The sequence below is a fragment of the Perognathus longimembris genome, chromosome 2 (genome assembly GCF_023159225.1).
Source record: "Perognathus longimembris pacificus isolate PPM17 chromosome 2, ASM2315922v1, whole genome shotgun sequence".
In the NCBI taxonomy this organism is placed as follows: Eukaryota; Metazoa; Chordata; class Mammalia; order Rodentia; family Heteromyidae; genus Perognathus; species Perognathus longimembris.
Window position 1 is genome coordinate 5,061,016 of NC_063162.1, and position 12,226 is coordinate 5,073,241.

Below are 12,226 nucleotides of genomic sequence, written 5' to 3' on the forward strand. Positions count from 1 at the left end.
AGCAGAGAGAGGGGGAGGGAGGAGGGGAGGGAAGAGGAAGGAAGGAAAAGAAAACAGAGAAAAGGAAAGAAAGATGTGATAGTATTGACACTCAGAGAACTAGGTGGCTTGAGGTGCCGGGAGCCAGCCAGCAGCTCGTCTGCCCATCAGGACACCCCAGTGCCGCTGGTGAGTTCAGGGAGGCTGCTCTCGGTGGGCCACCACCTTACAGGAGACAGGTAAACCCCCCGCGAGACTCTCCAAGGCAGACTCTGCTGAATCCCCACGCGCGTCCATAGGCTGTACTAAGACGCCTCGCTCTGCGCCGCGTTTCCCGCCCCCCCCCACCCCCGGCCCAGGGCTCCCTCCCCTTGGGCACGCGTGCTACGAGCCGCCCTGTTCTTGCAGCTGAAGCCGCCGGGAACGGCGTGTAGGAGCACCAGCAACTCCTGTGACCTCCCAGAGTTCTGCACGGGAGCCAGTCCTCACTGCCCGGCCAATGTCTACCTGCACGACGGGCACCCGTGCCAGGGAGTGGACGGCTACTGCTACAACGGCATCTGCCAGACCCACGAGCAGCAGTGCGTCACCCTCTGGGGTCCAGGTATGGGGTTGCCTCCGCACTGGGGACACGCGCTCTGGGTCTGCATGTAAGTCCCTGCTCCCGGAGCCCGCCCGGGGAGCTGAGTGAGAGGCAGGAAGGCCTGCTGCGTGTCACCCACGGGTGGCCGGGCAGAGTCAGCTGGGACTCGGCACGCAGGCAGTCGGGTGGACAGACAGAACTTCCCGCCACTGCCCAGATTGCCACCATGTCTCCCGAGTTCCCATGAGGACCCCAGTCAAGGGTTGAGGGGACAAAGAGAGGTGGCACTTTGGCCGGGTGACCGCACCGCGGTCCTCTGATCCAACCTGAGCAGGTCTGGGCCCCCAAAGGACGTGGTGTGGGGAGCCAGCTCTCCAACAGGAAGGCCTGTGGCAGACGCGGGGACAGCAGGGTGGGAGGTGGGCACCAAGCTTGGATATCACACTTTTTTTTTCCCTTTCGGCCAGTCCTAGGGCTTGAACTCAGGGCCTGAGCACTGTCCCTGAACTTCTTTTTGCTTTACCACTTGAGCCACAGCGCCACTTCCAGCTTTTTCTGTTTTTGTGGGGCTGAGGAATCGAACCCAGGGCTTCATGCATGCTAGGCGAGCGCTCTACCGCTAAGACGGATTCCCAGCCCCTACACCAGGCTTGGAGAGGGGACATGAGACCGGTGTGTAAGGGTCTGGAATGCCGTGTTCTACGGCAGGGTTGACGTGCAGTCTAGAGAAGGGAGGCGACTAGAACGTGACCGCCACCGTAACTGGGTCAAATAAGAGACCCTCTGTGTACTCCGCCCCGGGAGCAAGGCCTGCAGCTGACCGGCCACTCTGCCCACTCGTCTCTTCCTGTCCTCCAGCGGCGGAGGCAGGGACACGGGCCGGAGCCTTTCAGAAGGTGAAGCTAAAATTCTAAGACAGGAAGTTCATTGCCCAGGATGCATGACTGGGACTTGAACTCGGACACTATGACCCGGCACCTGCGATCCTCATAGCCTACAGACACCCCCCAAACACGCGTGGGGCATTGGCCTAAGTCCCTCTACAGCAAGCGAGGGGAAGAATTGGTGCCCAGTGTGAGCTGTCTTCCACTCCTCCGTCCTAGAGTCCCGGTTCCAGGCCTTACTACCCTGTACACCATTTGGGATTTGCTCCCTGTCCCCAGCGCCCAGGATTCCATCGGAGAATCCCACACGGAGGATTCTCTCACAGTGACTTTTTTTTCTTTCCCTCGCTGCTTGCTTAAAGTGAAAAGCTGACCTCAGTCCCGGCCCGCGATGCCAGCGCCGGCCAGGCCACACGCTCAGCCAGGCCGAGCCCCGAGCCCAGTGAGCTCAGACAGCTACTCCAGCAGGAGGGAAATCCGAGACCATTCTGGCTTCGGGAGTGGTGGGGGAAGTAAACTAGAGCAGAACGGATGGCTAAGCGCACCCGCCGGGGTCGACGTGCCACGTGGAAGCCGAGAGCAAGTAGTCTTCGAGCTGGGTCCTGGCTTGGTGGCCGTCCTCCAGCCAAAGATTCCCCTCTGCACCGGAGCTTCCCGAGCCGGCTGTGCTCAGGGACCTCATCTGTGGGTGCCCTCGGGCTGGCAGGACGAGGAGGCCCGGGGCCTCTGGCCCTCCGACGTCGTCCTTGAGACCTGAGCAGTCCTCACTCAGCTCTGGCTCCTTCTCCAGACAGCTGTGACTTGCTCGAGGCAGGAGCAGGGATGCTTGCTTGTTGCAATGGCGAGGACCAGGAAGGTGCTCACCGTGGGCACCTCAAATGGCCACGGGGCTCTGAACCGTGGAGTGACCTCAGACACCTTGCAGCCAGGCGAGGTCACTTGGGGACAGCAGCTCCCGCCGCCGCTTGCCGGATCCTCAAGACCTCGAGCCTCCCGGGGGCCACCCATCTCCCCGCCCTTCTGCAGTCCGTAAACGCCTCCTTCCGAGGGGCCCGAGGCCTGCTGGCCGTCCCTCCCAGGGAAAGCTCTGCAGCAGAGTACCCCATCGCTCCCCGCTGGGGCCGAGCGTGCTCTGTGGTGCCGGCTCTGCCGTAACTCCTGGCCCCATCTCCGAAGTGAGGTCAGATGGGACTCCGCAGCTCTCTCCCAGCCACTCTGCCGTGTGACTCAACTGGCCAAGTGCCCTCGATTCATAGCGATCGAGGCTGGTATTCATCATCTCACCAGACTACCTCTTCCCAAGTTGCCTGCTGAGAGAGAAAGAGGGAGGGAGGGAGAGAAAAAGAGAGGAAGGAAGGTAAGAGAGACAGGCGGACTGACACAGAGTGAACCAGATAGGAAGGAAGACTGACAGACAGACAGAAAACCTGACCCACAGATAAGCTCTTCCCAAACAAGAGCAACAGAACGAGGACTTACTTGAACTCACATAACCCCTGTGGACGGCGTGAAGCCCAAGGCCCGGCTGCTCAGGAAGCCGCGTCTCATTCCTGAGGAGGGGGTCTTCCCACACTTCCCCCCTCTTGCTTCTTTTCTCTCCGTGATCACTGGGCGGGCCTTGGACTGGGGGTGGCAGGCTCCCTAGGTGTGATCCATCGTGATCGCCTTTGTGACCCCAGCTGCGACCCGCCATTGTGATCAGGTAGAGTGATCCACCTGATGCCAAGCCCGTCATGGGATCCGGTCTGGAAGCCGCCTCAGGCCCATGACCTTGGGGCTCAAGGAAGCTCTGACAGCCCCATCTCAGGACAAATCACCCACAGACTCCTCGGGAAAACAGAGAGCATGGAGGACCCCCACAAGCTGTGGCTCTCGGCGCCAGTGGCTTCTCAGAATGGGCTTGCAGATACGAGAGAAACCTTTGCTTTTATAGTAGTGCTACTGCCCAGTTTTTCAGCCAAAACTCACTCTGTGAGTCTCCTCCTACCGCCGCAGTACCAACCACGACCTTCGCAACTTAACAGGAGCGCAGATGTATCGTTCTGTAGTTTCGGAGGTCAGAAGTCCTCAAAACAAGGTGTTGGCAGGATTGTTGTTCCTAAAGGTTCTCTGGGAACATCTGTCTTCCTGCCTTTTCTAGTTTTCAGGAGCCACCTGCGCGCCTTGGCTCCTGGCCCCTCCTCGACCTTCACAACTCTGTCTTGACCTCTGCTTCTGTAGTCACATTTCTTTGTCCATCTCGTGACCCTCCTGCCTCCCCCGCATAAGGACCTTTGTGACTCTGTCAGGACCACCCAGATCACCCAAGATGGTCTCCCCAAGGTTTTGAATCACACTTGCAAAGTCCCTTGGCCAGGTAAAGTGACCTATTCACAGGTTCCAGATTCAAATATGGACCTTTTGGAGGGGTAGAGAAAGCTGTCACTGGACAGCCCGCGTACTGGGAGTGTTCCTTTCAGCAAAGTGTTATGGCCTGTTATGCCTCGGCTGTAAAGTGCATCTAGGAATCTACCTGTTCCAAGGGCGTTTTGTTAGCCTCTATCAAGTCAATAATCTTTTCGTATTTAGTAGGTCAAATGTGGGACCATTCCTGACACAGATCCCCTGGTAAATCTAAATTCTACAAAGAAGAAACATCTGGGCTTGGCAGGAGCCCATGGACGAGGGAGCAAGGCACTCAAGTTTGGGGGAGATTATAAACAAGACCCGGGTGCAGATAAATGGTGGGTGAGATGTGGTGGGGCAGAGAAGAACAGACAACTGGTAGACCTTGTCCACGAGATGGAAGGGCATTCTCAGCATCCAGAACGGGCTTGACAAGGCACACAGCTCTGTTTATGCAGTGCTCAGGCTGTGACTTGTAAAAGAAAAAGAGATCCTCATCTGTCACCCATTCTCTCATTTGTAAAATATTTGTTGGCATGCTGCTATGTGGAAGATGCTGACTCAAGAGCCCCACTCTGCCAGAGGAACACACTTCCCTCAGTCCCCTGGCCTTTGCTCAGGAGCCGAGTCAGGATGTGACTCCATCAGTGTCCTCTGGGAAATGCTGATTTGGGACAAATGCAGCAGCCCTAGGGGCAGAGGTGACTTCCTCCGCCAGGCCTCTGGCCAGCCAGATGTCAGGGATAGAGAGCATTGAACGGCTTTGTTACAGTGGTTAGTATGAATTAAGTTTTGTGTGAGTCAGGAAGGAAGATGTTCAGACTGTGTTTGGAGTATTTCATTCCCCCCACGGCAGTAAGTGCCTAGGGTCTGGACTGTGTTTGCGTGGGGTCTTGGAAGGCCCCCGGGGAGGCAGAGTTACAAAGTCCTTGCTGTGACGGCAATGCCACTCATACCCCAGTGACCCGGCTTACTTGTTGAGTCATCCAGAATCCTCCAGTTACATCCAAGACGTCTGCAGCTCGCTTGCCAGAACTGGCTACTCCAACACTGACCGGATGAGGCCCTTCCTTCCAGCTAACTATTCCCTTTAGAAATGAGCTTTTCTCCATCCAGCAGTGCATTGCAATAAAATTCTCCTGCATCCAAATCTTTCTACAAATGAAATGGTAGAAAATTCAAAACATATGCCTGCTACTCCAAAATGGCAAAGTGATACACTTTCATAATACTTTTTAAAGTTTTTATTCATTTATTTGTTTTCTAATTATTACTGTTGATGGTCTTTCTTCTGGCTGGGAGTTCTCTTTCTCTCTCATAGGTCCTGCATCTCAAGACTTTATAGGTTGGTCCCAGAGACATAAATGTCACCGGTAGTTCAGTGCTAGCATTTAGCATTCTTGGTCCAATTCCATCTTAGTGTCCATGAAGATTTTTTTTGTGTGTGTTGTGGTGGTTGATACAGCATGACCTTTTATTCTTGCTGAAATGCACCTGGTTTTTTTTTGTTTTTTTTTAATTAAGTCAGCAGATTTCCTTTTGCCAGTGTTTGCCAAAACCACTACCATGGTGACTGAGAACTTGGCTTGGCAATTAATCTCACCGATAACTATATGGTAACTACATGCCTGAAGCCACACAGAATTTGCCTTGGGGAAATCCTGAAACATGTTAGTGTTTATCTATTTTATCACTCACCAGAATCTAGTGTCATTTGATTTATGCAGCGTGAGCTGGCCAGATGATTTTTATGGGCTGGTAAATATTCAGTGTTTATCTGCAAGGCTGCTTTATAGGAGCTCAGCTTAGTGAAATCCACCTGGGGCCCTGAATTTACTAATCACCTACAAGGCTAGTGGTTACAGATGGGAAGAAAAGATAGCATTTGCCAAGAGGCATATTGTTTAGGAATCCTTTAGTTCATAGTGTTGGGATGAAATGATAACATTTGCAATGATAGCATGGGGGACTTCATTTTCTGATGAATGCAAAGGCTGATTTGGAGAAAAGAATCAGGGAGAACAAGCCAGAGTCCCAATTGTTTGTACAAATGCCTTTGTATGTAGATATTAGCACCAACGGTTGGGGAAATGAGCAACAGAGGGAGGGAATGGCTGATTTAACTGAACTGGAGACATACATTTGCATAATAGAATCATTTTAAGTACAAGCGTAGAAGGAGTAAACTATGAGCTTCATTGGAGAGGCCATCATCTCTCTTTCAAAAGATATAATGACATTGGGAACTTCCAAACGACAATTACGATTGTAAGCTATATCACTCCAAAGATAAAACTGGTAATTAAAGTCTATCACTTGCGACATAATTATAAAATGCAGTGTGATATCAAAATTCCCTCTGAAAGGCTAAATTTTATCTCTTGATAATGGAAAAACATCTAAGTGTTCCATTATTAAGAACTCAAAGGCTTTAAATTGGTGTACTAGAAGAGCGATAAGAAAACGCCTGTCATTCCTCCCGAGAGGTAGACATGAAGTCCGCCAGCAGTGCAGACATGCGATTCAGCATGGGCAGGGGCCGCCACTTTGAAACCACATTCTTCCCTTTGCAATATCTTGCAGGTGGACGGAAGTCCGCTTTAACATTAGCCGCCACTCTGTCTGTAGGAGAAATGTGAGCGGGCCGCTAACACATCCCAGCCGCACGAAGCAGTCTGCAACGCCTCCTACCCTCCTACCCCGGGTACCAGGTCTGGAGAGGCAAGGAGAATCCGAGGAGCAAGGCATCATCTGCGGTCGGCACCTCCGAGTCTCTTGCCTCTGCTGCCTAAGCTGCAGCTGCAACCCCAGGGCTCATTTGCTGCCCTTCCCTTGAAGTTCTACTTTTCTCAAATGGAGGGAACGGCCATTTCTCTTTCCTAGAACTGAAATGGTCCATCTTCTGGTGGCCTAGTGCCAGGCAGCTCATTAACACGTCACTCGCTGTCCACTGGGCAGGATGATGTGGGTGCGGAATCCTGATGGCCTTTGGGAGGTGCCGGCGGCAGGAGGGCATGGTTGGTGCGAGCTCTAGCCGGGAGCTTGCCAGCCCCGGGAGGTGTCTTGCCTGGCGTGACCTCAACTTGAAGGTAGGGACAGCAAAGGCAGGTTGTAAACTAGACCGGCCCGTAACTGTGTCCCTTATGACTGTGATTCATGTTAAACCCCTGGGTCAGATCTGAGTTCTGAGAGGTTGGCACTTAGGAGAAGTGTCCGGCCCAGACGCCAGCGAGGGGGAGAAGGTGGAGGAGTCCCGCCGCGGGCAGTGCGTCCTGAAGGAAGCACCACGCTTTCCACCATGACTTCCTCGGTGGAGTCCAGAAGCTTCCACACCGCAGACCTCAGTTAGATGCTCTCTTTCCCTGGCTGTAAAGCACGCTAACAATGGCTGTTTCCTGATCTGCCCAGCTGCCATGACTCCAGACTTCATAGCCTCTGAGAGAAATCTGCTGTGCAAGAACAAGCACGCACTAAAGCCAGTGGCTTCTCTCAGCGGGAGCTCTCTGGGACTGGTAGCATTGTGCACGATCTCTACCTTGCTCATTTGTTCTCTGTCTCTCTCCTTTCTGTATCTCCCAGTCTCTCACTCTTCGTCTCTGTCTGTCTGTCTGTCTCTCTCCTTCCTTCCTTCCCCATATTAGTCACCATCGCTCTTTGGAGCCTTCCCTGGCTTGCATTTTCTCACCGGAACTGTGTGGGCTGTTGCTGAAGAGAGTAGCTTCCTTTGCCCGCAGCCGGCTCTTTCCTGCTCCAGATTGGATCTGGCCACACAGCCAGGCCTCATGTCCCAAGAGGCTGCGCATGTCCGGGGCCGTGGATAGCAAGCCCCCCGCCCGCCCCCCCAAGAGTGAGCGGAGAGATGTGGACTTGGCGGTGAACTGAGGTCGAGAGAGGGTGGTAAGCTGGCAACGGTCGTACCGGTCAGCCAGATCCTTACTGTGGACTTCTCTGAGCACAGAGGACACCTCCTTTCAGCACTAAAGCCCCGGCATGCTCACGGAAACCCGGAAACCCTCCCCAGAGGTAAAGACACCATTGTGCTTTCTGTTCCAGGTGCTAAGCCTGCGCCTGGGATCTGCTTCGAGAGAGTCAACTCCGCGGGGGATCCGTACGGCAACTGCGGCAAGGACTCCAAGAGCGTCTTCACCAGGTGTGACATGAGGTAGGACGTCCGCACGTCTGGCCACACCCCGGCTGTGCCTGCTCTTGTGACTGAGGGTTGACTCCAAACTGTTCCTCTTTTGAAGCTGTTCCTTCTTACCCTTCCAGAGACGTGAAGTGTGGAAAAATCCAGTGTCAAGGAGGTGCCAGCCGACCCGTCATCGGTACCAATGCGGTCTCCATAGAAACAAACATCCCACTCCAGGAAGGAGGTCGGATTCTGTGCCGGGGAACTCACGTGTACTTGGGCGACGACATGCCTGACCCAGGCCTCGTGCTCGCGGGGACCAAGTGTGCAGATGGAAAAGTAAGGCCCCAATTCTCACCCGCATCATAAATGTAAGTCTGGCACGGTGCCCTTTGAAAGACGGCCTGTTCAAGAACTGGAGTCTGACTTGGTTTGTTTTCCTAAATGGACTTCTTGTCAGAATGCGGTCTCTGGAATCCAGTCCTTTGGACCTAGAAGAAAGCGCTGATAAAGCTGAGATCCCAGTCTGCCCCACTGAGAGGCAGAGGGCTGGGATTTCAGCTTGCCTTCCCAGCCCTGAAGTGTTAATAAGTCGTTTCTTCACCCCGACTGTCACGAAGGTTTCCAGCCAGGAAATTACGCTGGGAAGAAATGCGATCGAGGAGGATATTGCTTTTGGAAACGGGGCTTGGCTTCTGGCACCACGTTCTCCAGAGCTTGTTCTCACCTGGGCAAAGTGGGGAGTCAGATGTATTTTCAGAGACCCTGTCGAGGGAAGGGAACAGGGAATCCGCAGTGAGCCAAAGGGAGTCCCGACACTGAGGTCATTTGAGACTGAAGAATCAAATCAATTGCTTTGGAGACATAAATTAAGATTTTCCTGTTCTGCCACACTGCCACACTGATACTGTTTTTTTTTTTTTAACCAGACTTGGTCGTCTCCTTAAGTGATAGCATATTCATAAGATGTTTTAGGTGAGGGAAAAAACCATGAACTATCTCCTAATAATGCTTTTGTGGATGATCATGAGGAAGGGCAGATACCCATTCCCTCCCCTTACAGAATCCCTCAGTCAGGAATGCCAACCCTTCCTGCCCCTGGGGCCGCTCCTATCCTGAGGGTTGGATGCTGCTTCCTGCGGGAAGAGGGCGGTACAGGAATTACATCCCCCATTGCAGGGGACCCCTCATCCGCCTTCACATTACCCCACGCTGCCTAGTACACACTGCATACATAGTGCAGAGGACCAGCACCCAACAGTGCAGCGCCAAGGGCACCATATCTTTTGAAGATGACCTTTAGCCTCTCCCACGGACTCAGAAGCCGGCAGCACCCATGCCCTATGGTCCTAAAGGTGCCACTTGAGTTCACCAGTCCCTGAGGTGTGCTTACTGGCTGTAACAGGGCACCCTTAACCAGGGTCCCATCGGCCCCTCGGAGCTGCTCAAGCCCCAGCGTCCATGGTGACCTTCCCCCGGGAAAGCTCACCTTGATTAAAATGCTGCTTCTACAGTCCAAGCCGTTCTGGGTTCTAAACATTAGACACTTCTTCCTAATTTGTAACTTCTTTTTTTTTTTTCTTTTTCCTTTGTCAGTGGCAGGGCTTGAAGTCAGGGCCTGGGCACTGTCCCTGAGCTCTTTTTGCTCAAGGCTAGCGCTCTACCACTTTGAGCCACAGCGCCCCTTCTAGTTTTTGAGTGGTTAATTGGAGATAAGAGTCTCGTGGGGACTTTGCTGCCCAGGCTGGCTTCCAACCGCAATCCTCAGATCTGAGTAGCCGGGATTACAGGGGTGAGCTACCGGCACCTGGCTCCTAACTCCAGAGAGAGGGTCTGGTGTCTGTCACGTGCCTTTGAAGTGAGGTAATCTCTTCCAACCGGCCCAGGGTCATTTCGCAAAGCTCGGGTCATTTCTCCCACCTTGGCAGCGTCTAGGGGGAGCAGACAGGGTTGTGTTTTCTTTCCTGCTGAGCGTTTCTGTCCATGGTTTATGTCACTGATGATCCTACTTGTCCATCAGTGTTTTGAAAACGTTCCTGTACCTCACTATGTCCCTTCAGAGATCTTTGAGCTCTGGATTCTTGGAGTCCGTGAGTCTGTCCACACCCCCTGGGTGAGGGACTAGCCTATCTTGCCTTCCTTCCGTCTTTTAATGGCGACAAAATGCTGCTTTATATGGGATTCACAGCAAGACACACACACACACACACACACACACACACACACACACGCACACCGTGAGAAAAATCTGTTCTCATTCCAGGATTGGCTCAGGGCACAAAGGGTAAGAGCTCAGTAGTGCTCACGTGGGCCTTCGTCTTGGAACGTGCTCAGTTGGGATTCCGACAATCGGGACCAAGTCCGAGCCAAACAGAGCCGTCCTTCAGGCACAGGGCCCTGACAGAAAGAAGAGCTTTCTTGAACCGTTGTTCTCAGTGTGGGAGCTCACGGGGCGGGGGGGGGGAGGGGGACACCCTGAGCCATGTGCCCTCTTCCTTCCTCCTCAGATCTGCCTCAACCGCCGATGCCAGAACGTCAGCGTCTTCGGGGTGCACGAGTGCGCCACGCGGTGCCGCGGCCGGGGAGTAAGTAGACGGCGCGGTCCGCCGCCCCGCGTAGTCCCCAGGCACCGCCTTTTGTGTACGAAGGTGCTCGCCTGGCGCCTTGTCCAAGTCTTTTAAACGCGGGGGTGTCTTCTCGAGCTCGCGTCTGAGGACATTCATTTTCCTCCGACCTTTACACGGCAGGAGAAATGTCACCCCCGTGGTACAAAGCGCATCAGATTGAGTCGTAATGACCTCTTAAACGAATGCCCTGCGGTTCCAGGAGGGTGCTCTCCCTCCCGTCTTCGAAGCCGTTTCGAGGCTAGCCCTGCTTTATGAAGAGTTTCACGTTGTCACTTCTCTTGGGGCCTGTCCCGCTTTCTCCCGGTGCTCCCCACGTGTGTCAGGACCAAAATCCTTCCGAAAGAGACTAAAACAACCACAGCCCATGGCGATGACCGTGTGTTTGGGACACACCCTGCCGAGGGTTTGCGCAACTACGGCTGTCACTTTAGTCCCAAAGATCTGTAGGGAAAAAGAGGACTCCAATTTAAAATATAATTTATTTATCCTGATGGGCCTAATTGTTTCCAGTGGAATCATAGTAACCTCGATTAGCCATGCCAGTGGTTCCGTTTTGTTTTTCTGAAACTTTTTCTACGGAAATCATTCTCTAGATCCTACGGGTAAACCTTCCCACGTGCTTTCCGACACTTTAAGCATGGCATGCCCGGAAGGTGTGGGGGGGAGGGGGTCTCTGCCACCAAGGGGTGTGACCGAAGGTGGCAGCTGGAGGCCAGTCAGAGCTTTGGGCAAATCCAGAGGGCAGATTGTCAGCAGTACCTTCTAGGAATCAGCCCAGAGACGCAGACTTCTCGAAGGTCTGACCGCAGGCCCTTGTCCCGCCTAGTTACCATGCCACGGGAAGACGTGGCCCGCTGCCCACCCCTTCTCCCCAGCTGGCCTTCCTCTTAGGAGCAATCGGGCAGATGGTTGGATTGATCAAGAAGGTCCCTGTAAGCAGGAAGCTGTCACCAGTGCCACACGTGGTCTAAGCATTTTATTCAGCCTTTGACTACTCAAGCATACCTTCAGCAGGGCTGTGTTTGGAAGGAGGACCTTTAGGATTGGATTACTGACAATAGTCCCACACTGACTTCTATATGTAACCTGCTCAGAAACTCATCCCGCTGATCCATAGTTGGTTTCTTTTGTATTTTATTGTATTTTTGCCACTCCTAAGGCTTGAACTTGGGGTCTGGGCACTGTCCCTGAACTTCTTTTTGCTCAAGGCTAGCGCTCTACCACTTGAGCCACCGCGCCACTTCCGGCTTTTTCTGTGTATGTGGTACTGAGGAATCGAACCCAGGGCTTCGTGCATGCTAGGCAAGCACGCTACCACTGAGCCACCTTCCCAGCCCCACTGTTTGTTTCTTGAGGCGGAGAAGAACCTGGACGCCCTGCACGGAAGCCGTGTACTCCGGGCTTGTGGGGTCACTCCCTGCACTCCGGGAGTATCAGTAGTTAGTTCAGAGGCTCGGGGACCGGCCACCATCGCTGCCCCTCGCCATCCAGACGCACCCGTGTCCAGGTCCCTCCATGAAGGAGGGCATTTGTGCAGGTCCCAGTGAGGGCACAGACGTCCTCTTCTTGCCTCCGTGCCTGTGTGCTGAAGGCCGGGCGAGCCCGAGCTCATCGGAGCCTCCGCTGCCCCAGGCGCTCA

The 12,226-nt window shown here is 53.8% G+C and overlaps 1 protein-coding gene across 1 annotated transcript in view; it reads left to right on the forward strand.

The window, feature by feature from the left end:
* The window catches only part of Adam12 (ADAM metallopeptidase domain 12), a 248,540-nt gene that overhangs the window by 218,805 nt on the left and 17,509 nt on the right, over nucleotides 1-12,226 (forward strand). Inside the window, exons 14-17 of the mRNA XM_048336123.1 lie at nucleotides 388-583; nucleotides 7,885-7,993; nucleotides 8,101-8,299; nucleotides 10,468-10,545. Of these exons, the coding sequence (XP_048192080.1) occupies nucleotides 388-583; nucleotides 7,885-7,993; nucleotides 8,101-8,299; nucleotides 10,468-10,545 (582 nt within the window). The remainder of the gene's footprint in view (nucleotides 1-387; nucleotides 584-7,884; nucleotides 7,994-8,100; nucleotides 8,300-10,467; nucleotides 10,546-12,226) is intronic.